Here is a 27,391-nt window from a genome sequence, read left to right as displayed (position 1 = left end):
TTATTTTTAATAACAACATATCGTCATTAAAGAGTTGGGACAGTTTTAATTCATTTTATTGATTATAGATAGCCATGTTCTGAAACGACATTTTGGATAATTTGCTTTCAATTTCTGTCTTTTTCTTTGTATATATGATTTCTACACTTCTCTCTGTCCACCCTTTACCATTCCAAGGGTTTTTCCATCTCTTTTTCGGGTTTTACACCCTCTATTTTCATTTTCTCTGTTTGTTGTGGCTTTCTTGACCAATACCTCTCTCCATGTGCTCTCCCCCACCGCACCAGGATGGGGGCTTCCACCGTCCAATTTCTCTCTTCCAATCGCCCGCTGTTGATCAATTCTCCAACGGCTACGATCACCGCCTTCCCTCCAAGCGCAAGTTTGACGACTATGCCCTTTCTTTTGATAACGACCAAGACGACGAGGCTCCCTTAGTCCCCGTCAGATTACGAAAAGACGATCACCACCATCAAGGCACCCATCCGATCACAGCCGTTCATACCTCGTCGAAAGCTCCCTCTTCCTCCTTCTCTGCCTCCCTCATAGATTTCCGCCCTTCCTCATCCGGTGTTCCCTCATCGTCCGCCACGTGTACCTCATCGCGTCTCCAATTCTTCATCCGGATGATCTCGGAGGGAAACACCATGGTTGTCCAAGCTAATTCGGAGGACACCGTGAAATCCCTCCACGAACGGATTCGGGTGATGACCGGAATTCCAGTGATCGAACAACGCCTAATTTATTGCGGGAAACAGCTACAGTGGGAACAATCCCTAGCTGATTGCGCCATCCAAAAGGACGCCGGTCTCCAACTCGTCGGCCGTATGCGATCGACGGACCACCCACAAACCTGGCAGGTCATGGACGACATGATCTCCCTCATTTGCCGCCTTTGCCGAGGAGAAATAGTCCCTTCCTCAACCAAACGCATCAAAGAATGCTTGACCAAGTTCTTCACAATTACTCCGAAGGACAATAACGACTCTGCCCCTGCTCACTTGCAGATTTTCATGGCATCTTCGGCCCCTGCCGCTTTGGTGATGCTTTATATGTCTACGATTAACAGTAACAAGCAGTGTGCTGATACTTCAATAAGACATTTCCTAACTTCATGTAGGAGTGCATTATCAAAACAGTTGCATTCTTGTTGTGCACCGATAGTATTAGAGTTTTGCAAGTTACTTAGGAAGGTTGTTAATGAGGATAGTTTGTATGCGTCATGCCGGAGTACACTCGGGGTGTTGTTGGAAAGTGCTGGCACTTCCTGTGCTTTAATGCTCCCAGAGGTTAAACGGTTGATTGTCATGCAAGACATTTTCTCCTTTGTTAGTGAGTTGGCTGATAATTTATCTAATGATTTGGATTCTAGTGTAGATTCTACCACCGGTGGGGGACCAATATCGAGTGATGTAAGGGATTTCAAAGCATTCTTGAACCCTTTACGGTCTGCCATTCTTGAGCAAGTGCGGATTCCGATATCAGTTGAGTGGCAAAAGAAGGATTACAACCATCCTCCCTACGGAGATGAGATTGAGTTTCTTCATTCTATATTTAATGATTTGTTGGATAAAATGGAAAAATGCCTTATAAAAATGGAGGAAAGCTTTGCTACGAGAGGAAGCAGTGAAGGTGAATTTCTTCACTCAGGGTGGTCTCAGTATCTTGTCATTTTGAAGGAACTGAACGGCATCTCAAAACTTTATCAGGGTGCTGAAGAGCAGTTTTGGATGGTTTTGAGGAACAGAAAATCTTCGTTGTGTGCCTTAATTATTAGGTTTGCAAAACGAAATGATGATAATCGGTGGCTACTTGAGCACAAGGATGTTACTGATTTTGAATCCAGGAGGCATTTGGCCATGATGATGTTTCCTGAGGTAAAAGAAGATTACGATGAATTGCATGAGATGCTCATTGATAGGTCTCAGTTATTGGCGGAATCATTTGAATACATTGCGCGTGCTGACCCTGAATCACTGCATGCTGGTCTATTCATGGAATTTAAAAATGAAGAAGCTACTGGCCCTGGTGTACTGAGGGAGTGGTTTTTCTTGGTATGCCAAGCAATATTCAATCCAGAGAATGCCCTTTTTGTGCCTTGCTCAAATGATCGTAGAAGATTTTTTCCTAATCCTGGTAATCTTCCTCTGAACTTCTAAACTTCTTCCCCTTACCATTCTGCCTCAAGATAATGTATTTCTTAGTCTTGCTTTGCAAGGGAGAGACAGGATTTTTCGAAGCTCATTGTGAAATATGAGATAATTACAAGCAATATTTAATTTGTTTTTGATACTGTTATTAGATTTGTTTAAAGTATGTGCTTTTTATCCGTTTGATGTAGAATAAGAACAGAATGAATTTTAGAGGGACTTGATAAGTAGGAGAAATTAAGACCTTTTACTGCTCACTTTATCTATCATTTGTCTGTGTCTGTGTCTGTGTCCGTGTCCCCTTGTTTTGATTATGAACATGGATTCAGGTAGTAGAAAGGTAAAATCTTGAGGACTGCCTTTGCAACTATTACTGGTTATATTATTTGCTGGCTCTGGCATGAGCGAAAGCACAATTACTAACTCATGTCAAACGTTATGCCTTGAAAGATGCACGGTGTACTTTGTACATCTTCTTAATGACGCAAAGAGGTATCTTCATAGTCCCATTAAGTGTTGAGGAGTTCAAACATGCCTGAATTGTTTACTAAACTCTTTTGTTTGTTTGCCCATTTTTCTTCCTATACTTTCTCTTTTCTTAAGTGAGACCTATGATTTATTTCCAATATTGATTGTTTCTCAATATGAGCGGATTCTTCTGCTCAGGCCCTCAAGTATAAAATTACACTGATGAGTCATTCAAGGGTTTTATGTCTCTAGTTTTCATTAGGTTTTGGGCTGCTTTAAGAAAAGTTGTTTCCTTTCTGAGCCTAACTATGATATTCTATTGAAATACAATGAGCCTTTCTATTTCTCTCCACTGTTGTGAGCTTCTTGTTGTGTCATTCCCTAGTTTTGCTCAATCTCTGCAATTTAGGCCAAATAACTAGCACACAACATGATAAGTGGTGATACCAGAAGTGTCTGATTCATTGGACATAGCAACTCACGTGTTACAGCATTCCTATTTGAAACCCTCCCAAAAGCTATATTTCATCAGTATTAAACAAAGACAGCAGCCAATTTCTAGCTTGAGTTTTGAGATGCAAAAGAGGCAGAAAGGAGAATGATGCAAGAATGGGAAACAATAAAAAGGGAGAGAGAAAGAGAGAGAGAGAGAGAGAGAGAGAGAGAGAGAGAGAGAGAGAGATCCGAGATGATAAGAAGTATGAGAGAAAGTAAGGCGCTGAATCTGGTGGAAAACAAAGATTGTGAGAGAGTGAGATAGAGGTACATTGAGAGAAGAAGAATGAATATTTGATTCTGTTTGATATTTCTGTAATCAATGGTTACCAACTGTGCATGATCAAACTTGTCTGCTTCTCCATTGGATTATGCAATTGACATCAAGATATTGATCAATTTTTTGGCATTGCCCCTGAAACCTAGTTCTGCTTGTTGCTTGTTTGAGAATATTTTCTTTTATTTTAAAGTTGTAGTCTGCAAAGACACTGTAATGCCTTACGAGTTAGGTGGATTTCCTTCTTAGTCTGGCCCAGGTATATGTTCCTTATGTGTTTTCTTCTATACGCAGCATCTAGGGTGGATCCTCTGCACCTTGAATATTTCAATTTCGCTGGCCGTGTGATTGCATTAGCATTGATGCATAAAGTGCAAGTAGGTGTTGTCTTTGATCGTGTATTTTTCTTACAATTGGCTGGAATGCATATATCTTTGGAAGATATACAAGAGGCAGATCCATGCTTGTATAGCAGCTGCAAGAAGATTCTGGAGATGGATGCTGAGTTTATTGATTCAGATGCTTTAGGACTGACATTTGTTAGAGAAGTTCAGGAGCTAGGATCCAGGAGAGTTATGGAGCTCTGCCCTGGTGGAAAAAGCATTGTTGTAAATAGCAGGAATAGGCAGGAATATGTTAATCTTCTTATTCTGGATCGCTTTGTAACATCTGTTTCTGAACAGGTGCACCATTTTTCCAAAGGTTTTGGCCATATTCTTTCTGACTCAGGGCTCCAGAATTCCTTTTTTCAAAGTTTAGAGCTTGAGGACCTTGATTGGATGCTATATGGAAGTGAAAGTCCCATTTGTGTTGAAGACTGGAAGGCACATACAGAATACAATGGCTACAGAGAAAATGATCCTCAAATAACCTGGTTCTGGGAGGTATGGACGTATAATCATGTCATGGTCTTGGTATCCCTTTATTATTATTTTTGAAAAAAAAACTATTTCTTTTCTATTAATTATTCATGCTCCTTGTCAGATATTTACAGTCTTGTTTCAAAAAACAGGGACCTATGGAACAAGGATGACTATATCTTAAATTAAAGAAACATTGTCAATAATGCTACAACTAGTTAGAAAATGGCATCCATAGCCTTTACTTCTGTCCTTCCTCATTCGATGACTTGATTTGTCATCTAGGTTTGCATATATGTGAGTAGATTCTTAAAACTATTAGATAAAAAGCTGAATTGCACTACTATAGTGATTGAGACACTACCTTAGGAGGCAAGAATAAGTTCACAATGTTTTTGATGTTTATGAACCGACTATTAATGCCCAAGAAGTAGTATGGTGCATGATTCTTCAGCTGTAAAAGTATTCGTGATAATACTAATTGAGGTTAAGGCAGTGATGAAACTGTTGTTAATGATTGCTTCAGTATTTTAGTTTTTGTCTGCTTGGAGAACGATATGTATCTAGTAGTATCAAATTATTCAGGCTTTGACATCGACCATAATTAATAATATATCAATAGATAAAAACAAAGTGATGAAGTGGGACATGTGCAATAGGTATAGTTGTCTAATTACTTAGTTATATGAAACTCTAGGGTTTTTCCATTTTCTCCCGATAATTTGCTAGCTCAAGTTCAAAATATTGCAGATTGTTAGGGGAATGTCAGCAGAGCAAAGGAAGGTACTTCTTTTCTTCTGGACCTCCGTGAAATATCTTCCTGTTGAAGGTTTCCGGGGTTTAGCCTCTCGGCTTTATATTTATAAGTCCTCAGATCCCCATGAGCGTCTTCCTTCTTCTCATACCTGCTTTTACCGGTTGTGTTTCCCAACATATCCCTCCATGGCTGAAATGCAAAAACGTCTTAATGTTATTACTCTGGAACATGTTGGCTGCAGCTTTGGTACCTGGTAAAACGTTAATTACATTTGCATCTGGGGTAAAAAGGGTTTTTGATTGCACATAGAAAAAATTGTACTAAGCTTGTACAGGTTGTAGGATAATATTTTCTGCTTTATCATTAGACTATGTAAGAAGGTGATGAAGTTAATTGTCTTTCCTTCACGAGATGTCATTGCTTTTTTTTTTCTTCTCGAATCAACTGTTTATATAGGTATTGCTTAAATAAGGCAGGGGGCAGGATGGAAGAATTGCACACTTGCCTGGACTTTGCTGGCCTCAGCTGCAACAGCTTTCGTGTAATTACTCAGCTGTTCTACTTGTAATCTGCCTTTTAGGGTGTATCTGCTTATAGAACTTGGAAGGTTACGGTTTCATTTTGTTTCAAACAACTTCCGGAAATGAAAGAAGAAAAATATATTATGAATGTTGAAATATCCGAAGAAATCGAATTTACCAAAACTTGGAATTTCTCTGTTATAAGGAGCATGATTGGCTAGTACCAAAAAAGAAAAGAATAAAAAAAAAAACCATTGGCAGATGCCTCGCTGCATTTGCCCTCAGCTGAAATCTCACAGGCAAGGGCATTAATCAGGTCATCTGTTCCTCTCACACAATCCCAAGTTCGCATTTGCACCAACTTCACGTTAATCATAACGAGGCATATGGAACTGGGGGTGCTTCTCTATCGTCTTTGCGAATATGTAATAAGTTTATTTGTAATATATACTTATCAACCTAACGTAAAGAGGAACTTGAGTTGGAATATACTTGTGAAAATCAATTTGCATCGTAGATCCCGTAATGATTCACCTTTCTTAGACTAATCAATGGCAAGCCCAGCATCCATTCATGATGATGGCAAAGTGCCTATGCTAGGGCTTAAGATTTCAACTTATGCTTAAAAAAAGAAAAAGAAAAAATTTAGGAAGATGCTTATTCAAAATCTCAAACGATTACAATAATAAAAATGAATAGAAGGAAATTAACTTTAATAAGACTGGTAAAATTGCTAACACGAAGAAGTAAAGAAAATTTTATAAGGCATGTGATTAGACAAAAATATATCTTTATTATGCAAATATAGAGAGATCACATGATCTCATCATCACGCCATATCAAACTCATCATCTTCTTCACTCTCTTAGAACACCAACAATGCAAACAGCCCATACCCTTCAAAACAACTTAATTCCTTCTAAATGTAAAACCCATATAATTCTTCCACCAGCATGGTATGTATGCGTGTTGTTGACCCTGGAGTTACCCAAATGTAAGTTTAATACTATATCAAACCCCACAGAAAAAAAAAAAAAAAAAAAAAAAAAAAAAGAAGAAAAAACCTCCTCATCCCCGCATCCTCCATAGTTGTAATAAATAATACGAGTGACACTTGAAATTTGCCAACTTTCACATGCAACCTAAAAAAGAAGCCCTTCAAACAATGCCACCTTCTGTATGGTTGCTCTATTCCTCAGCCTTCTCAACAGTTACTTCTTCTGCTTTTTCAGCTGCCTTTTCCTCCTCGATTGGTTTCTCCTCCTCTGCTGCAGGAGCTGCTGGTGCTTCCACGGTGGGCTCTGTGGTCTCTGCTTTGGCCTCCTCTGCAACTGTTTCTGGTTTGACCTCTGGAGTCTCTTCCGTTGTCTCCTCTGCAGCTGGCTTCGCTTCCCCATCAATCTTGGCTTCTTCTACAATTTCTTTGGCATCAACTTCAACGGGAGCTTCGGCTTTGGGAGCTTCGCTTTCCTCTGCAGCAGGGACATCGGATGTTGTTTCCTCCGTTTGTTCAGTCACTGTCTCAGCCACAGGAGCTGCAGCTGCTGGCTCCTCTTTTGGTGTCTCCTCAAACTTGGTCAGCTCTGGTGTCTCATTCTCTGGCAATGCTGTTGCAGCTGGTTGAACCTGGAAGGCCCGAAATCATTTTATTCCGCATGAAGTTATGAGAATCTTGAATAGATCATTGAGATCACTGAAATCAATGATCAACTAAGATATATTAATGTTGTTCTAAATGTGAAAGAAGGTTCATGTTACTTTAGTTGATTATCGATCCTTTGGTTTCATTCCATTACTGAACGTAAGGGAAAAGGATTAAAAAGCTATTGAAAGTTATATAGGATTTTGCCTTATCAGTTCAGCATACCCAAGCCGCTGTCACCGTATTGAAGAATCATGACCAGTTAAGTTTCGAAGGACGAAAAAGAGATCAATTAAATATCCAAGACTATTAATCTAAAACCTGCTCGAAAGCTTGGCAAAAAGCCCAAGATGGACTACTCGTTGAACGTACTCTGGAACTATCAGCTTATTATCAAAGACAAGATACATACCAACAGATCCATTTCATTTGAACAAGATCGATCAGCTATAGGACTACATAACTAAACAACAAGCTTAATCGCAGGTTACGCGATGGAATTAATTGATGATCTATCATAAGATATCCACCCAAATGAGAAGAAAAAAATTGAAAAACAAAACACTATATATAAACCAAAATATTAGTATTTCGATTACCTCAACACTGGCCATTTGGGAATAAGCAAAGGAAAGTGCAAGGGAAATTGAAGAAAAGATTGAAAAGAGTAAATGAATATAAGGGATGAGCAAGAGCAGTAGTGCTTAGAGTATAGAGAATATATAGTTGATGAATGTGAGAGGTATATATAGAGAGGGAATTAGAATTGAGAGAGATGAGGAGCATGAGCAATTGAAAGAATCTTTGGCAAATTGGCTCTCATGTCACTGACACTAAGGACATAACCATTGTTTAGTTGTAAATAATGTTTCTACATTTCTCAATAAAATATTAATTAGATAATAATATTTTTGGGTATAAATTAAATAGAATTATTACTATCAAACATTGAGTTGGTAAAGGTATATGGTGGAGGCCATTTCTCATATCAGCATCATATCTAATTTCTTTTGAGTGGGTCGCTCTGTATGATCATCATGCTTTCATGTTCTTAGCTAGCTAATGCTATTTCTTTTGCTTTATTTATTTTTTTTATGAATCTTTTTCTTTAGTTTGTTCAATTGATATTCTGATGAATATATTTACCTTTACTTAAAATAAATAAATATATATAGTGATAATAATTATGGTAAACCTATATATATGGATGAAAATCTCTACCAAATTAATAGTTGAAAAATATTTGATTCAAAAGAAAATCTCAAAATTTTATATTAAGAAGCTCAACTATTATCCATCTATATATGAGGCATGTATATGTATAAAAGTTTTTGTTAACCCAAGTTTCTCATTAATGAATAAATGATTGAATGAATGAATTAATTAATTATCACTTAACACGCAATATATTTGCATTCCTAAAATTCAGTTTGACATTTTGAATGTATCAAAAGCCAATTGATTTTTTTTTTCCTTCGAATAAAGCCAATTTGAATTAGTAGATGGATAATATATGGTCTTCTATATATATATATATATATATGTATATAGCTTAGTATTTTGTAAGCACACAAACCCACCAATGTGGGATAACTAAATTGTAGGCTAATTATGCAAGTGTAGATCAATATATAAACCAAATAATTAACTCGACAACAACAAATGGATGGCGCACCAAATTTAAAAAAAAAAAATGGAATTGCCACCGTTGTTGCTATACACAATAATACATAGGATAACAAAATGAAATGTGTTGGAGTGAATTGGAATTGGAATAATTGTGGGTGTAAAACTGTTGGGGTCAAATGTTTACCTAATTTTAGGGTTTTTCACCTTCCACTTTGCTTTAGCTCCATCCGACATTTCATAATTGATGAGACTAAAATAGGTGAATGCTGGTGTAGAAAACGAGCCAAAGAGAAGGCAACAACGGAGTCTAGGACGGTGGCAAAGCAGGGACCCACAATCACTAAATGCGATCATTGCCATCCAACAAAAGGCCCACTCTCCAATCTTTGCTGCCGTGGCCTGCTTTTCCACCCATGATTCACCCCACTCCCCTCTTTTCCTTCGCTTTGGCCCTTCAGCAACCGCCCTTTCTAAAGATGAACCTTTTGTGGCCCCCATGCTCGATCTTTCCAGATCGGACTCTCGTGACACTGGTCCCCACTACTTAGCCGTCTGATTTGCCGCGCATGATCGCTCTGATCATGTCCTCGTATAAAGCCACGACCCAAGTCCCAACCTTCCTTGTCACCAATACACCCATGGAATAGTCCCGTACCTATCAGAATTCCAAGGCTAATTTCTTCTAATCTCGACAAAGGTTTGCAGTGACTTTATGCACTTACCACTACTATTACCAGTACTATGATTCATCGCGGATCTCTATTTTAACCTCAATTTTGGACGTAAATGATAATGCTTTATCGAGATTTGCGTATCATCATGTCGCTAGATTCACTATTTGTGCACTTGGTTCTTGTGATTTTGATTGGAAAAATGGTTTCAAACTCTTTCCCTCATGTATAGCACTAATTACACTGTTAAGAGCTATTAGTTCTAAAAAAAAAAAAAGTGTTAGATTATTGGTCAGAATTTTATTTTTTAATTTAGTTAACAAAATCTAATTTTAAAGATTTTTTAAAATTTTTAATAGCCTTAAAGAAGAAAAACTGATAACCTTAAATCAAAAACACTATTCTCCTTTAGATTTTATAAATTTTTTGATGAAATATAAAATTTATCACATTTTTATCTCAATAATATTTTTTATAATTTATTTTATCTTTGAATATTAACATAATTACATAATAAATCGAGACCTATTTTTATATGTGAAGATGCATTCTAATCCATATAATTGAGCATCTGCAATGATCATGTATAATTAATTTTTTATAAATTTAAATATTTGATTTTAACTATTAAATTTTTAAAAAGATAATATTTCATAATTATAAAACGTAATTGATCATGTATAAAATAAAATTGAAATAAGTTCAAAATTTTCATTTACACAATGTTAGTTATATTAGAAACGTAATCATTTGTTATACTATATTATGAAAATAATTTATTATAATAAAAACATCATTTTCAAAAGAAAAAAAATTGTTGGAAATAAAGATTTAAAATTTTTAATTTAGTTTTTGAAACACTACGTTTTTTACATGTAAAATGTAATTAATGTTTTGTCAAATAATAATGAAAAAATTATTATAAAAACAACTTTTCTTTTTTAGATTTTTAATATTAACAACTTTTTTTATTATAGAAATATAATAATTGATAAAAAAAATAATGTTGTTTTTATATAAAAATGTAATAGTTATAAAAAATATATAGTGAAATTTTTTTTTTAATTTTGAATTAATATTTTCTAAAACATATAAATCATAGTAATTGATCACTTGGCAATGATAATGTTTTCTACATATAAAACATAGTTGATTATAAAAATAAGTAACAATATAAATTTTATATTTTTGGATATCAACAATGTTTCTAATTATGAAAACTAATAAGTGATAAAATGTAGTAATTGATCAATGATCACTTGACAATGATTATGTATTGACAATGATTATGTTTTTTACATAAAAAAAACGTAGTTGATAGAAAAAAAATAACAAAATAAATTTGTATTTTTTTATATCAACAATAATTTTTATTCTAGAAATGTAATTATTGATAAGATGTAGTAATTGATCAATTATCACCTAGCAATAATCACATTTTTTATATGTAAAATGTAGTTGATAGTAGAAAATAATTAAAAAATAAATTTATATTTTTTGATATCAAAAATGTTTTTTTATTCTGAAAACGTAGTAATTGATATATCTATTTTCTTTTTTTTATTTAATGATGTATAATTATTCTCTTTCATAAAAACCAATAGCTTTGGTCAAACCCTATATCGCAATATTTTTTATTTCACAAAATATCACCTTCACGCTTTTAGTGGGATTTCATTTTCATTCACTTCAATTTAGCTTATCTTTTATCTTTATCCTGTTAGTCTATTTTCGATTTTCTATAATCGAGTTTAGGTTTTTCTTTATATTATTTGTTTGCCTCAAATGTATTCTAGATATTTACTAAAGTGGCTTAGATCTTGATCTATTAAATGTTCTTGATCAATGATATGTGTTCTCACTATTTGTCATATGTTTGATGTAGCTTAGATCTTGATTTACTAAATGTACAATGTTGCTTTTGACACGTGTTTTCAACATTAACAAAAATTTTTCTTGTAAACAGTTATAACTTATTTATCACTAATAGAGCAAAGTCAATTAGTAATAGTGCTTATTTTGCCAATGAAGTAGATTGAAAGTGTGTTTCAAGTGTTGCTTATTGTTGTCATGGCATTAGTTACTAGGTAGCTCATAAATAGATGTAGAATCTCTCATACTAATGAAACTTTTGATAGATTTCATATTAGGTCATTGAACTTAAATTAAAAAGCCTTTGAGAGTGATAGACAAAATGTGAATAATTGTAAAATGGATAGAAGCGCTTTGCAAAATTATATCAGTTGCTTCAAACACAAAAAAGATTAATGGCAGTTAAAAATATAACAATAAAAGAAATAATTATTAGCTTTTTTTATATCATTAGACACCATACAAATTATAGGGTTATGAGGCGTTAAATAGTTAAATCTATAGAGACAAGTAGTAAGCAATTTAATGCTTTATTGAAATTATTTTAAGATTACATTCCTTATTATTTAAGAAACCAAAACCAATAGCAAAGAATTCAATAAATAATAAATGAAAATGATTTAAGGTAATGCATTAATTATTGCTTGCAATGACAATAATAAATGTTAAATCTAAATTTTGTATAATGTATTAAGATGTATTAATCAGTGCTTTTGACTTTAAGGTTGTTTGAGTGCCTTATATGAAATTTATATAAGGGTGAATGTAGACTCAATATACAGGTCTAAGAAAAATGAAATTACTACAAATATTTTTGGTGTTTGTACACTAGACATGCAATTATTTTATGTTTTACTAAGATGACAAGGTTCTATAATAGGTAATAGAGTATTCAAGGATGCCATTACACATAGAAATGGTTTAAGGATACCGTAATGTATTAGCTTTTGTACTTAAGATTTAGTCATGCCATGAAACACAATTTAAATGTATATTAATGCATTGTGACACTAGACTAGGTTTTTACTATTTGTGTGATGCTGAATACACAAATAAAAAAAATTTTTGATACTTTATAGAGGTCAAATATACCAATTGAGTGATTGAAGGTTAGGACCCAATCTACAATAACCTAGGAATACTTTAATATGAAACACTCTCAAATACAAAATTGCATTGAAAGATGTTTTGGTTTATTAAAAACTAGATAAACAATTGTAAAGGAGAAATCATTTTATCTAATTAAAACAAAATGTAGAATCATTTATGCTTGTTCCCTTTTCTCATAATTTTATTAGGTTTGAAATGTTAATTGATCTTATTATAAATGATGTTGGTGAAGTGAGTAATAGCTAGGTAGAATGTATTGATGAACAAGATTTGATTAGGCACATTAAACCAATTGATGCCTAGACTAAGTTTAGAGACAAGTTGACAAAGAATATATTCACAAGTTGGCTACAATCCAATGGTTAAGGATAATTTGTTTGATTTTTACCAGTTTGATTTCTGACATTATTTAGTATATTATATCTTAAGTATACTATTTATTTTATACATTTGTTTTATTTTTATATTATTTGATATATTTTTTATTTGATATGATGTAGTTGACTTTTGTTTTGCTTTTAATATTTATTTTTTACCATGTGTACTGGTTTTTTTTCCCTTTTTAATTATTAGTTATACTAAATTTTTGTTTTCGATGCGAAATGCATTTGTTTCATGATGTCTGATTAGATTATTATGATATCAATATATTGTTATCAGCTATGAATAGGAGAAATACAAACAAAAAAAAATCTTTTGGTAATTACTAATGGATAAAGGTTGAAGATGCCACATTTGTCAAATGCCTATATGTATTGACAAATGATCCTAAATGAAAAGTAGATAATGGTAAACTTAGAGTTAGTACCTAGGTAGTTGAAAAGAACATTAGAGGCAAAGCTTTTCAACTCACAACTAAAAGCAAACTCACATATAAAGTCAAAGGTCAACTTATTAAAGAGACAGTATAATACTATTTTGATATGATAACCATAGGAAGTGGATTTGGTTGGAACGATTAAGAGATATATTTAACTGCATCCAAAAATATCTTTGATTAATAAATTCAAGTAAGTAGTTAACACACAAGCATAATTTATTTAATTGTATGTTTCTTATCAAAATATTTTATATATATCATTCAATCTTTTTTATTTAACTTTTATATAGACTCACTTTCATACTAAAGGTTTGGGAAATGAACTTTTCTCTTATATTGATAGTTTTATCAAAATATTTGGTAAAGACAAAGCAATTAAAGCTAAAGCTAAAACTACAGTTGATATTGTAGAATCAATTCATCGTGATGACGAATTGATGATAATGTTGAAGTTAGGTGTAACGATAATGATCCTTACATTGATCCTAATGAAAAAAAAATAAAAAATGAGAAAGTAAAAGGTATAACTTGTGCTATAACCTCTGCCTTAAGCAAAACGTTGTTAGATAAAAAGCATTTTAGGAACTTCGATGGCTTAGTCAAATTGGTGGAGTAGATAGGTAAAATTAGGGCTACATATTGTAAGACAACATAAGAAATTAAAAGCAATTTATCTTTCTTAAAGAAAAAAGCTAAAGGAAATTATTACTCTTTTTCAAAATCATACAACTAAATGGATTCTTCCGCGATGAAATATTATTTGTTGTGAAATATATCTTCAGATATACACAAGGTTGATTTCTTCTTTGTTTTGTCAAATAAATATAGAAACAATTATATAGTAAAGCAATTGAATGAATGAACATGTATCGATTATCATTTGACTTTTCTCTTCCAAGAAATATGTAGCTATTTTAGATTATGGACATTGTATTTAGTTGTACTGTTAAAAAATTTATGTAATGTTAAAGATATTGTATTCTTTCGCGATTAACTTGAAGATTTTATGTTGGAATGTTTTACCAAGTGTATAAATGATTGTTCAAATATATAGTTAATTGTTTATATAATGTGTTGATAATTTCTTCGTATGATGTGAATGTTACCCTTAATCTATGTAAACCAATTACTTTTTTAAATTTGATAAACATTAGACAAATACTATTTTTTTAAAAATAAAACGTTGTGTTTGGTCTAAGAATGACAATTGCTACATTTATAAAGACAAAAACGTCATGGTTCAATTACACAATTTGAACAATAATATATGATCCACAAAAAGTAAGGAAAAAAATTTAGATTTATATAAACATTATATGTTGAATTTACATAAATATACATAAAATATACATAAATAATATATAATACAATGAAGAGTCCTTGTCTTTACTATATAACTTTGGATATATAATCACACCATTTATTTCACATCTCATTAATTTTCTCATTGTGAAATGTTCCATTCCTCTGCAAATTAATTAATTAAGCGAGAATATGAAATCAAGATGCAATTCATAATAATCTATATACTAACAATGTATCTTTAATTAAATTTTTTAACCTTATTTGGTATACTAATAATATCATTTTTTATTATTTCTTTTATGAAACGTAAAACATAATACCCATATTTCTAAGTTTCTAGTTAATGAGAAACTTGCAAATGATTATTGGGTTGCCAAGTATTTTTCACATCGGTGTTAATAATTGATAAAATAAAATAAACATGTATATCGTAAATGTAACCCACATTATTTTTTATTACGGATAGTTAATGCCCTAAACCAACAACTTAATACCCATACAAAACGTACATGATTCCACCATAAATATAATAGAACTAATTTTACTTAACAAAATATAGGTATTTTTTTATTATATATTAAATTCTTGTGATGGTTTAGGGTTACCTTTCACTAAGTTGAAAAAATACATTGTATGATTTATGAAGTCAATTACATCCAACTACCAATGACCCTTGTATAAATTAATTAAGTATGGATTAAAATGTTGAAATGTTAGGCTTTTAACTATTTTCATATTCATATGAAACAATGTAAAGTAATTAAGTACCATTTGTTCATACATTATGATATATTATGAAAACATACACAAGATCATAAGGTGCAAAAAAATATTAAGACTTTCTTCCCATTACAAATACCAAAGCAATGTAATGTTAAAAAATATGTGATTTTGGTCAATAAAACTATAGGTAGTAGTCAACTACCACTTCTTGATATGGTTGTAAAAAAGGCTGCAATGAAAGTAAAAATAAATTATAATATAAGTTTATACCATATATGAAAGAATACATATTATATATTATAATAAATATATAAGATAATCTTATGTACACTATGATTTTTGTAATTGATATTTCCATCATTATACAAAATCTTATAATTTTTTCCTACCCAATCCATGAACTGTTGCATAACGAAATAATCATTTTTCAATTACCAAGTTAATTAGTCTTCCGCTAACTAATTGATATTTCACATAATGGGTAAGCGCATGCATACTATTGGAAGGTAAAACTTGACTATTATTAGACTTTAAAACCTATTACATATAAAATTCAAATGTATTTACATCAAATCAAATCACAAAGACACTATAATCCAAAACATTGACTTGAAGATTTAAATGTTTCAATTACTTAAGTCAAAAAGTATATTACCTAAGGTATTTGGTCAAAAACTTCATTCACAACTACATTTTCCATATTCTCAATAATTGACTGACTCACTTTATTAATTATCAAAGTTGCCAATTATGCTTCCAATTCAGCAATGAATAAATTTTGCTAAGCTATTATAGTCGTCAAGTCAGCAATCTTTGATATGCAGGATTTAGGTTTTGTTTTAAAGTATGTTATTGGATAAACAACACTTCCAACACTTCTAACAGGACCAAGTCTCTCTTTACTACTAAAAGTCAATGTTAACATATCAACTTTCACTAATTGAGCATCTCATAGAAAATTTGTCTTAGAACACAAAATATTTGTGTAAATCAATAAAATATATAAACATGAACATCATTGAAGTAACACATGAGATATATTTGACTTTCTCATCTTTTCACCATTAATTCAGTTGCTTCATCATTATATTGATCACATTTTTATGCATGTGCTTTTTTTTAAATATCCTATCTTGTTATTTTGGTGCTTGATCTAGATATTTACTACTAGCATATGAAAGTATAAGTTATCTTTGTAATGTAAATAAAATTCAAATAAATTGAACCAAGAATATAATATACAATAAAAAAAACTTACAAGTTTATATTTCACATTTGCATAACCCTTTTTTGATGTCTATAATTATACTTTTTTTACTCTTATTTTCTTTTGCGCTTCTTTTATTTTCTGCAACAAAATAGAATAAGAATTATTGCACATCAGAAACTTATGAAAGTAACAAATTTCATAACAATCGCTCTTCAATAATTGTTTACACTTAAAAAAATTATTATACATACATTGAATTCATTTGACAACTAAGTTGAAACAAAATTTGTCCATTCTACATCACTAATTGTTTTGAATAAATGATTGAGGATAAGCCAAAAGTTCATAGTTGTCAACATTAGGTAATATATATTTCTAAGTTAATTTAACTTGTTTTTGAAGTCTTTAAATTTTAGATCAGTAGATTATAATATAAACTTTTTATATACTACAAGTATGTCAAAGCACACGTAAAATGACTAAAACGTTGTGCTTGTCCAATATTTAATTGTTTATAATGATCAAAACATCTTAATTGTCAAATATTATGATTTATTTAATTAAACGTTGTATACTATATAAAAACAACGACGTAGTTTTTATATCAAACAGCAACATTGGTTTTTTTTTTTTACTCTCATATCTATTAATTTAAATTAATCTATTTAATAAAATAACTTTTCTTACTTAATAAACGTTGCTTTATCTGGTCTTTATTTTTTTATTTTTTATTCATAAAATATGCCATTTATTAATGAAAAAATGAAAACCAATTAATAATTTTTGTTTAAGAAATAAATTAATAAAAAATAAAAATATTAAGAATATGTAACAACATATATGATAAATTAACAATTATAATTAAATAAAAATTTTCTATATCATAATATTTGTCATTACTATTCCCATGTAATGAAATATATTATAATAAAAAAATTTTATCATATAATTAGACATTTTAAAAACTAAAAACAAAATTGTATTATTTTTCTCATAAAAGAATCACTCAATTTTCAAAATCAACACTTTTTTCTGAGATCATTTCTCTTACAAGAATCATAAATTTCACAAACTAAATACCCCTAAAATGAAAAAGATAATATAAAAGTTTAGATGACGGTGGGAGGGTGGTTAGAGAAATCCAACGGGCCAACGAAAGAGTTTAAGCTGTTCTACAAATTGGAACAAGGTACATGTAATGTTCGAAGGTGGGACAACCTCAGTCCAGACTCTAGAAACTAGTGTTTGGTTGCATGTTATTGATATATTGCTAATCCTGAAAAAGTTTGGTGAAGGGAAAGCGAAGAATGCCTATCAGGTGGGCTCATGTTGGGCAGTAGGGGCTTTGATAATGCTGTCCCTCTCTGTATGTGCACGTAGCAAAGAGAAAGCACCGACGCCGCTGCAATTGATAGGTATGACGGGTAGAATTTTTTTACTTATTTTTAAATTTTTATATTAGATTTATTTTTTTATTTTATCTTGCACATTTTATATAATTTTTTTATAAATATATATTAATATATATTTTTAAAATATAAATTTTAATAATTTTAATCATAATTTATACTATTTAATAAAAATTTATTATATATATATGTAAAATTTAAGCATTAACATGAGACAGATATTATATTACTCAATTTTGTATCCATAATTAATATAAATTTAAAATCATATCATTCTACTTGTCATCCTCATAATCTAATACTCGTTCATCTTTATGAAGAAAAAATCAAAATCTTCATTGAATATAACTAAAATTGACATCCTAACCTTTAATATCATTTGTGCTCAAAATCAATGCATGTCAAATAATAAATCACAAGTTATATTTTTTTTTTAAGAGTCACTAATAGTCCTTATACTATAATAAAATATTTAATATAATATTTAATTTAAAAATTTTTTAATATGATATGATAAATAAATTTTTTTAAATATCGTATTAGCTAATAAATATATAATTTAATTATTTTATTAAAAATACTTAAAATTATATTATCATATTAAATATTTGATTATAATTTTAAAATTATTTGTGATATATATTTTTTAAATAGTTGAAAAAAATTACAAAATTATCAGTCAAATTATTTCCCTCTCGGCTGCCCAAAGAATTAAATAAACAAACAACCGTTAGGATCTATTTTCAAAACCAAATCCGCAGATTGTGCGATAAAGAAAATAGAAGGAACCGGTCGCCTCTTGCCCAAGAAAAAGAATCATGGCCGTATTGCCTTTTTGAGCTACGACTTGACGACAAGGCTGTACCAGACAATTACCTGCCCCTTTAATTTTCTGTTTCTATTCTCGAGCCGATCAGTTAGGGAGTGTAATACCTTGTCCCTTTCTTCTCCTCCATTTTTTTTTCCACCTATTGACTGGATATGGGCCATCAGGGTATAAAGTATCCGAAATTTCGGGCCACCAGTAACGGTCAGCCCTAAGCCCATGGCAATAATGTTTTCAATTTTAAGACAGACAATATAATTACGATTATGATAATTAGTTTGTTAAAGAGTTCTCTTAAAATCAAGAAAATATTCAAAAATCCCAGGCGCCTAAACACATAAGAAGACATCAGCTGAAGCGTCCCTCTTTGCTCTATGAGCTTTCTCTGTTTTTCCTCTTTATCCCACAACGAAACAACTAAGCGAAGAAAAGTAAGACAGTCTCCGCAGTGGGTTTGATAAAGAAAAGATACTACATCAATAATAAGCCATACTTAGGAAGGTCGAAAGTTTTCTACTTGCTTTCCGTAGAACTGGAATATGAAGTAAAACCTAGACCTGGGTTCTACAGGTATGTCATCTTTTACAGTTCAGCAAGCTTTGTCAGATGATATCTTCAATTGAACCATCCCCTTCTGACAGCTGTTTACAGGCTCCTCATCTTCATCTGATGAGTTTTTTCAATACTTCTTCAGCCCTATGCTCAAATTTAGGGAGTGCCCATTCATGTTGGATAATGTCAAGACCGTCTTTCTCAGCACTCAGGCTCTGACAATAATGAAAATCAAAGGATAAGGAGGCATGCAAGGTTAAGAAATGAAACTAGCCAACCCACAAAAGAGCCTTTAACTTGCAGAAGTTAAGAAATAAACAAAGTTATTTTTATTTGAAATTTCTTTTCAAGATGCTTACGAATTTAAACCATATATCAGCCAAATAAAAAAAACAATGCCTTCCATGATACTACCACTATCACCAAAACCAAATTTTGGTTGATCTTCACTGAACTAAAAGTTGCATGCAATTCTTATCATTTTTTGATTGATTTGGCCCCATTTTAAAGCAAAAGGGAATGAGGACTATGTGACGGTGACGAAAAGCATCTGCTGAAATTCCTATCCCAAGGATTCTTAACAGGTAAATATCACACCCCAAAAGCATGGGAGGTTTCTAAAGTTATGGAGAAAAACTAAGCCTTTGCCTAAAATGTCCTTTACTCATAATAATGCCTCAAAAAGAAAGACAAATATAAATTTTCTATCGAGTAGAACTTAGATATGATGAAGAGCCCCCACATACACATCAGTTCTAATCTATTTGACTCTGGCAGCCCAAGCTGCACATACATTAAAACAACAAAAGATTGTGGTAGCACAATAGTGGGTAGTGGCGCTGATGGTAGCAGTCTCAGGTCCATCAAAATGAGAATGAATGCCCACTTCCTCATCTGAACAATTTTCTAATGGACAAGCTAGTATTGCCGTCAACTTCAAATCATAAACAAACAACTCGCCAGCCCATGGCAACAGCAATCATTTTTCCCCTGGCTAAAGGGCTTAACAGCCATGTGTCTCCTACATTTTAGGATGACAATAATACGTGTTATCCACAAGGCATTCTACTAAGTGATCTAAATAAATAACTCCTTGTCAATAAAAAAAAGGAAAACATCTTCGCACCTCCATGATCTTGTGGCAAAAGGAGGCTATACAAGTTATATGCTCAAGAAATGAGTCACATCAACAAAAGGAATAGGGGACAAGTAGAAGATTTTGTCATAAATTTATAAAGGCGGCAACCACTTGTTGCCTGTAGGACCAACTAAATTCTAACCACAACAATTCTCTGGAAAGCAAACTGCTCAAGTTCTAAGGCTGCAGCCTAAGTTCTATATTGCCTATTCAATACCATTTAGGTTGTCATCCTAAGCTTATCTGTTGAGAGAAACCAAAGAAATCTACTTGAGTTATTGCAAAAAGATTTCAATTAGCATAATAACAAAGTGTTAACAACACAATTCTCAAATGAAATAAATTAAGCTAATTTGCTTCCTACACATGCTACATAAAGAACAAGCTGATGACGAATATAAGACCATGCGAAATTATATTAGACATCTGAAACTTGCAAGACTTCTTGAGCCAGAAAAGCTCAATGGAGAACATATTGAATCAATACCTTTGCTGGATCAAAGCCAAATCCACTCATCTGCATCATACGCTGTGTATCGTCCATTGCTGCCAAAAATATCACAATTTACATGATGAAACTCTACAAATAGATGATAAATCCAAGATCTGGAAGTGAAGATCGCAATCTAATATAAAATATAATAGGAAGTTCATGATCCAATACTAACCATTTTCCTCTCCTAGAATCAAACTAAATAAACCCCTCAAACCAAACAAATTGAGGAAATACCTGGAAATAAAAAAATTGTCAATAATGAGCTATCAAAAATAGAAGAGCTCAGAGAGAGAGAGAGAGAGGGAGAAAAAAAAACAACTAAAAGATCATATATGAAAAGGTTTGCATACAAAATTAGACCAGTACCATGAGCGGCTACTGACATAGCTCACATCAACTGTGCTAAGATCAATTCCATTCTGCAACATTGATCTGAACCTCTGAGTCAATGGGAAGGGTATTTTGGCTGCAAGAGAGAAAGAAAGAAAGCGATATAGAAGAGGCAGTCACATTACCATTTACCATTAGTTCAATAATATCAACAAATAAAAATCCTAATAACACTGACATGATCACTTAAGTTAGAATTGTGTCCATCACCATGTCATAAAGAATGAAAAAAAAAAAAAGATCCAATCTAATCAGTAACACGAAATGGTTAACCTTGGCAAATTCATAACATCAGATGAATGAAATCAATTTTATAAATAAATTTGCAAGTTCAATCTCAAATGTAGCATTAAAAGGGAAATACTCAGAAACCTTGGAAGTAAAACAGTAGTAAAGAATCAAACCTGCAACAAATCCAGAGAAGAAAAAGTTGACCCATGCGAAAGTGAGAGTCTGACAGCAACAACAAGTTTACAGAAAACACTCAGTTCTCTAACATGACCAATTACATAAAAGCATATGAACACTAAAGGTCCACGCACCATAAAAATACCTGAGGTATAATCATAGAGAGGTTTTTCTTCATCATGTCCATAGCCATGTTAGGGTCAGAGAACATTTGCGCTTGCGCATTTTGAGCTTGGCCCTTGGGGACAAACAGTAACCCATTTTCCTACAAAGTGCAATAAACTAACCTTTAATTTCTCCTTTTTGTGACACATAGATACGTAAATGGATTATTTTCATCTTTAACCGGATTTTTAACACTCCACTACACTTAATATACACCTAAATGGATTATTTTCATCAATTTAACCTGATTTTAACACTCCATTAAGTTTAATGGTAGCTGCAGTATGCAGCGTCTTGATTGGTTGCAATTTAATTCCAAAAAAAAAAAAAAAAAAACTAAATTGACCGAAGCCTGATTACAAACGCGTGATTATTTATAATTAATGCACAATCGGCTAACAGTACAACAAGGCTTAAAACAACAAAATTCGAAAAAAAAAAAACAATTAATATTATAAAATTTTGGTAATAAAAGTTTTAAAAGAAGAAGAAAAGGCAAACCTCATTGCTGAAATAAACCCTACGAGAGCGAAAGGATTTGGGAGGGATAAAATTAGCACCAGCTCGCAAATTCCGAGCCCTAACAATTACTTGCCTGAAAATAGAAATTCAAAAATCGGAGAATCTGAGACCTATTTATATTTATCGGAATAAAAAAAATAAAGTTGTGAGAGGCGTGCCCTTCTTTAACTATCTTAGGGTCGGGAACTTGAGAGGAGCGCATGAGCTTAGAGACAAAGTAGCGAAGGATGCCGATAAGGACCATCACCACCGATAGAGGTATCAGCACCCAATCTCTGATCGCCGTGTCAAGTACCAGATCTTCCGCCATCGCTGATCGTATTCTGATCTTGGTGCCTACAAGAAAAACAAGACTTACGGCTTCTGTTTTCTGATCCCTACTTTTTTCAGTGTCGTATCGCTTGTGTGTTTTTTGTCGTTTTGATTTGCCCCTACCCTCGATGGACGCTATTTATTTATTTATTTTTATGTCCCTCATTCACTGATTTACCGGCATAATTACTTTAATATGAGATTCTGCCCAAATGTTTAGAAAATACATGATTTGCCCCCACAACATTTAACTCTTTCTCCAAACTGTCCTCTTACGAATTTTACTACCGAGAATACATAATCCATAATATTAATTTTACCCTTTCCAAAGTAATTTGATCATTTTTCAGATTATCCACGTTAGAGGTGTAAACGAGCCGAGCCGAGTCGAATAGTGAGAAGGTCGAGCTCGAGCTCGACTCACAACTCGAGACTCGATACTCGATTCGAACTCGATCGATTTTTATTTTTCAAGTTCGAGTTCGATTCGTGATTGAATTCGAGTTACTCGAACTCGCTCGATTAAGCTCGATTAATATGTAAAAATAAGCTCGATTCGTATATTCGACAAGAGTTTGATTATTCATGCTCGAATTCAAACTCGAACTCGGACTCGAAATATTTTATTAATTAAAATAATAAAAATATATTTAAATATAAAAGCTCAATTAAGCTCGCGAGCTACTCGAGTCAGATATAAGAATACTCGAATACGGCTCGATCGATAAGTCGAGCTACTCGAACTCGAGCTCGACTCAACAATAATCAAATCGAATTCGAATTTTTTTCGAATCGAACCCGAATAACTTGCGAGTACTAATGTATCATTTACACCCCTAATCCGCGTGTCAACGTTTTTCATTTCATTAATCTTTTCAAAATAAAGGAGGACGAAGTCAAACATTCTTTTCAAAAAAAATTACAAAATAAGATATTAAAATAAAACAATTGATTAATGGATTCTAAAACAAAAAATAATAAATAAAAATGATATTTTTAATTAAAAAGATAATTACTTTTTTGCTTTTTTTAATTAATAAAAAAATTTACTTTACCCTAATTAAGTAAAGTAATAAAAATATGTCATTTTTATTAATAAAATATATTTACTTTTTTACCCTAATTATTAAAAGAAAATATTTTCTTTTAATTTATTAATAAACATAAAATTTTCAACTTTCATCAATTTGTAATTATCAACTAATTGCACATGTTTTTTTCTTCATTTTTATATTACAAAATTTCTTTCAACTAATTATTTCTTATTATTGCACAAAAGATAATAAATATTTTTTATATTAATTTTTTACTAATTTGGGTTAATATTTTTATATTTATTAATTAATAAACATAAAATTTTTATTTTTATCAATTTGTAATCATCAATTAATTATACATATTTATTGATTAGCTTTTTATATTAATTTTTAAATTAATTATTTTATTATAATAAAAAGACAATAAATTTTCTTAAATTAAAAGTTTTAATAATTATTTTTTTATCATCAATCAAAATAATAAATATTTATTTTACATCACTCTAATTTGTGATTTGTCCTTTTATTTCCCTATACCCACATGATTGTCTATGTTTTCACTTTACCCAACGTCTTTTGATTCAATAGAAAGAGAAAAAATGGACAGAGGAAGATGAGCAGGGGCTTTTACTACCTTTTTCTTTCCCTATTTTCTGATCTTATGATTTTCTTTTCTTTTCTTTTCTTTTTCATTCTTTACTTTTTTATGAAAACAAAAAAGTAATTTAGAAACCCTTCATAAAGTATAGGCAATTTGCAAAGCCATGACTTTTTTTTGTTCAATTTTCTTTTTTTAGCTTTTTAAAATTTTAACAATAAGATTTTCAAATGAGATTTTTAATTTTTTAAAAAATATTTGTTGAGTATTTTGCTTGATCTCAACTTAAAGTTTTCATTTTTTTTATAATTTTTTTCTCTCAAACTCAATTTTTTATATTCCTTAAACACTCAATTTTTTAAGGTTTGGACTCCAATCAAAGTTTGGATTTGTGGGTTTTTTATGTTGCTCTTTTAAACTTTTTCTTTTGTCTTTTACCAAGGATTCTGTGGCTTTATTGATAGTCACATGATTTATTGGTTTTTTAATCACTGAAAATAGACTGAAACCAAAAGGAAAAAAGAAGAGAAGAAGAAATGAAGGAAAAATAAAATAAAAAAAAATCATTTTTTTCGCATTTTTTGTTAGTCTTATTTATATGTATACTTCTTTTAACTTTTAATTTTTTATTTTTTAGGAAAATTTTAGTTGAGACAAAAAAATTGAGGATATAAAATGTTGACTATGGAATTAGAGTATAGAAAGGTTTTTACATGTATGATGGTGGATCCAAATTTTTTCTTGATTTGGATATTAAAAGGTATATCAATAAGGCCAGAAGTTGGTGTTCATTAAAATGCTTTGGAATTTATATGTTGCTAAATATTTTACTTCAGTTTCTTTATGGTGAATTTGTTTTATATGTCTATTAAATTTTATCATTCATTTTTCAAAACTAAAATAGTTATCATACATTGATTTATATGCTAATAAATGAGAAACACTCTTATGGTAAAGATTAAATTCATCATTACATTAGAACATTGTCATAACAGTTTTGAAAACTATAAAATGAAAATTTTAAAAATAGTTAAAAAAAAAAAAGAGTTACCATCAATTTTTTTTGTTAGGTGTGATTGACCACATAAAAAATTTATCTTTTTGATAAAAATAAAAATAAATATAAAGTTTTATCAAAAGATGTTTTGGTCTATGAAAACAAAGTTGAGTTTCGAAGTACGTTTATGTGTAGGAAAGAATTAACACCTTCATAGCGACCATTTAAAAATGGTACCAATTAATCATATGTTATCTTTGATTTTGGATAAAAATGGTTTTCATTTGAAATTCAATGATAATTCCCTTCACTTTTTTTTAAAATTAAATCAATTTTATTCAAAGTCTTTATTTAGAATATTGAGAAAATCTTTACGTTAAAGAATTATTTTAAAATTTTTTAACATCTAGGTAGAATTTAAAAACAACCCTTTTTGCCTAAGATTCACCACTACATTCTTTTTAAAATGAAAATAACATTTTTGATATATGATAATTGTTGGTGAATTTCTAATATCTAGGCAGAGCACCAAAAATTATTTCTCTTAGAATGTTATTTTGGTTTTATTTCAAAATCTTTTTTTTTTGAAATAACATTTTTCATAAAAAAGATATTTATGTAGGAAAATGGTGTAATAATTAAATAACAAATAATAAACAAGCAAAACAAATACAAGCAAAAATTCTAAAATGAAAATATGCAAATAGGTATCAAGTATGTTAATGAGATGTAATTTTGAAATCAAGTCCTCAAATATAAAGAGACCGCCCGAACTCTCAACTTTTAGACAAAGTTTAAGTGTGATCATTTATATTTAAGATTTCATTTTTATTTTCTATTCTTTTGTTTAATCTTATTATTATTGGATTAACGAATTGTACAAAAAGCTTGATGAAACACAATTTCCTAAGTACCTTGTCCTCTAGACGGCATTTGAAAACAAATTACTTGATATGAGATTTTCATGAGAATTCTTAGAATTTTAAAATGGCTTTGGTTGTAGGTATAGGTTATGGTTTTTAGGATTTGAATAGTTTCAGGGTCTCGATAATTTGTGGTTGTAGGTTGATTTTAGAGCTTGGGTTAAACTTATGGCATGGTGAGTTTTTAGGATTTAAGGTTTGTTTTAGGGTTTAGGATTTTAGAATTCTTGGATTTAGGGTTTTAGGGTTTCATGGTTTTAAGGCTTTATGGTTTTAGGCTTTCAAGATTTTAGGGTTTAGGGATTTTAAGATTTTAGGGTATTTTATTAGAAAAATGGAAATTGTTGACATTTTGAACTTCTCAATCATCCTTAATTTTTAGGCGGATTTTTGAAATAAATTCAGTTTTCATGATTCCCATTTTTCCTTAAAAGTTCTAGTTTTAATGCAATAAGGGATACACAAATGATGTAAATACAAATTAAAAGATGCAAAATGACAATTCAATTCATCATATACGTATTTAATCTTGTTTATTTTTATTTTTTGTTATTATCTCCTTTTTTAAAAGAAAATTAAGGATGGAAGAAATTTTATTTTGAATTCATTTTATGAAAGAAAATTTCCTTTAATTCCCTAAAATCTACCCAAAATTTGAGAAAATTAATTCTTCAAAATGTAATTTGAATTCCTTTGACATCTAGGCAGGGTTTCAAAAAATCATTTAGTTTTTTATATCATCTTATTTTTTATTTCTAAAAAATTTAAGTGATTTTCATACTCATCAATACCTTAAAAAAGAAATAAAAATGCATGCAATAAAATGACAACATAGGCCTAAAGCTACATAAAAAAAAACCTTAATTGAACATTAGATTGAAGCGCAAAAAAGTCAAGTGGCCTAACTAAAACAAGATCTGAATCAGACTAGGATCGAACTGCGTTGGGTCAAAATAGGTAACAGGTTAAGTCTAGATCAACATGTTGCATTTCTTTTTTCTCCTTACATGGTGTGTTTTACATCATTACATATAACCATTTTTTGGCATATTTTAGTCCTTTTTAGAAAAAAAAAAAAACTAATCTCTCAAAAGTCTCTCTCTCCCTC

At 31.0% G+C, this 27,391-nt stretch overlaps 3 protein-coding genes across 5 annotated transcripts; 1 reads left to right on the top strand and 2 right to left on the bottom strand.

Moving 5' to 3' along the window:
• Positions 1 to 159: 159 nt before the first annotated feature.
• Positions 160 to 5,684, top strand: LOC111275260 (E3 ubiquitin-protein ligase UPL5-like). 2 transcript variants are annotated; one of them, XM_089755276.1, is made up of 3 exons: positions 160 to 2,136; positions 3,685 to 4,274; positions 5,480 to 5,684. In XM_089755276.1, exons 1-3 carry the CDS (start codon positions 264 to 266, stop codon positions 5,573 to 5,575), a joined length of 2,559 nt encoding a protein of 852 aa, XP_089611402.1. In that variant the 5' UTR covers positions 160 to 263; the 3' UTR covers positions 5,576 to 5,684. The 2 variants fall into 2 exon arrangements, with proteins under 2 accessions (XP_089611402.1, XP_022716205.2); XM_022860470.2 differs by having other exon boundaries at positions 5,001 to 5,684.
• Positions 5,685 to 6,301: 617 nt separating this feature from the next.
• On the bottom strand, positions 6,302 to 8,005 carry LOC111275265 (uncharacterized). The gene is made up of 2 exons (XM_022860476.2): positions 7,770 to 8,005; positions 6,302 to 7,154 (listed from the first exon to the last, which is right to left on the bottom strand). The coding sequence occupies exons 1-2, from the start codon at positions 7,782 to 7,784 to the stop codon at positions 6,717 to 6,719; spliced, it is 453 nt and encodes a 150-aa protein (XP_022716211.1). The 5' UTR covers positions 7,785 to 8,005; the 3' UTR covers positions 6,302 to 6,716.
• An 11,013-nt stretch (positions 8,006 to 19,018) lies between these two features.
• LOC111275259 (uncharacterized) lies at positions 19,019 to 22,795 on the bottom strand. 2 transcript variants are annotated; one of them, XM_022860468.2, is made up of 8 exons: positions 22,575 to 22,795; positions 22,396 to 22,489; positions 21,875 to 21,994; positions 21,726 to 21,774; positions 21,298 to 21,397; positions 21,104 to 21,165; positions 20,923 to 20,981; positions 19,019 to 19,512 (listed from the first exon to the last, which is right to left on the bottom strand). In XM_022860468.2, the coding sequence occupies exons 1-8, from the start codon at positions 22,724 to 22,726 to the stop codon at positions 19,408 to 19,410; spliced, it is 741 nt and encodes a 246-aa protein (XP_022716203.1). In that variant the 5' UTR covers positions 22,727 to 22,795; the 3' UTR covers positions 19,019 to 19,407. The 2 variants fall into 2 exon arrangements, with proteins under 2 accessions (XP_022716203.1, XP_022716204.1); XM_022860469.2 differs by lacking the exon at positions 19,019 to 19,512 and adding an exon at positions 19,849 to 20,318.
• Between the last annotated feature and the right edge of the window lie 4,596 nt (positions 22,796 to 27,391).

The sequence above is a fragment of the Durio zibethinus genome, chromosome 26 (genome assembly GCF_047325235.1).
Source record: "Durio zibethinus cultivar Kanyao isolate XHJ-2024 chromosome 26, ASM4732523v1, whole genome shotgun sequence".
Classification (NCBI taxonomy): domain Eukaryota; kingdom Viridiplantae; phylum Streptophyta; class Magnoliopsida; order Malvales; family Malvaceae; genus Durio; species Durio zibethinus.
Note: the sequence above shows the minus strand (reverse complement) of the source record. Positions and strands in the feature narration are given on the sequence as shown.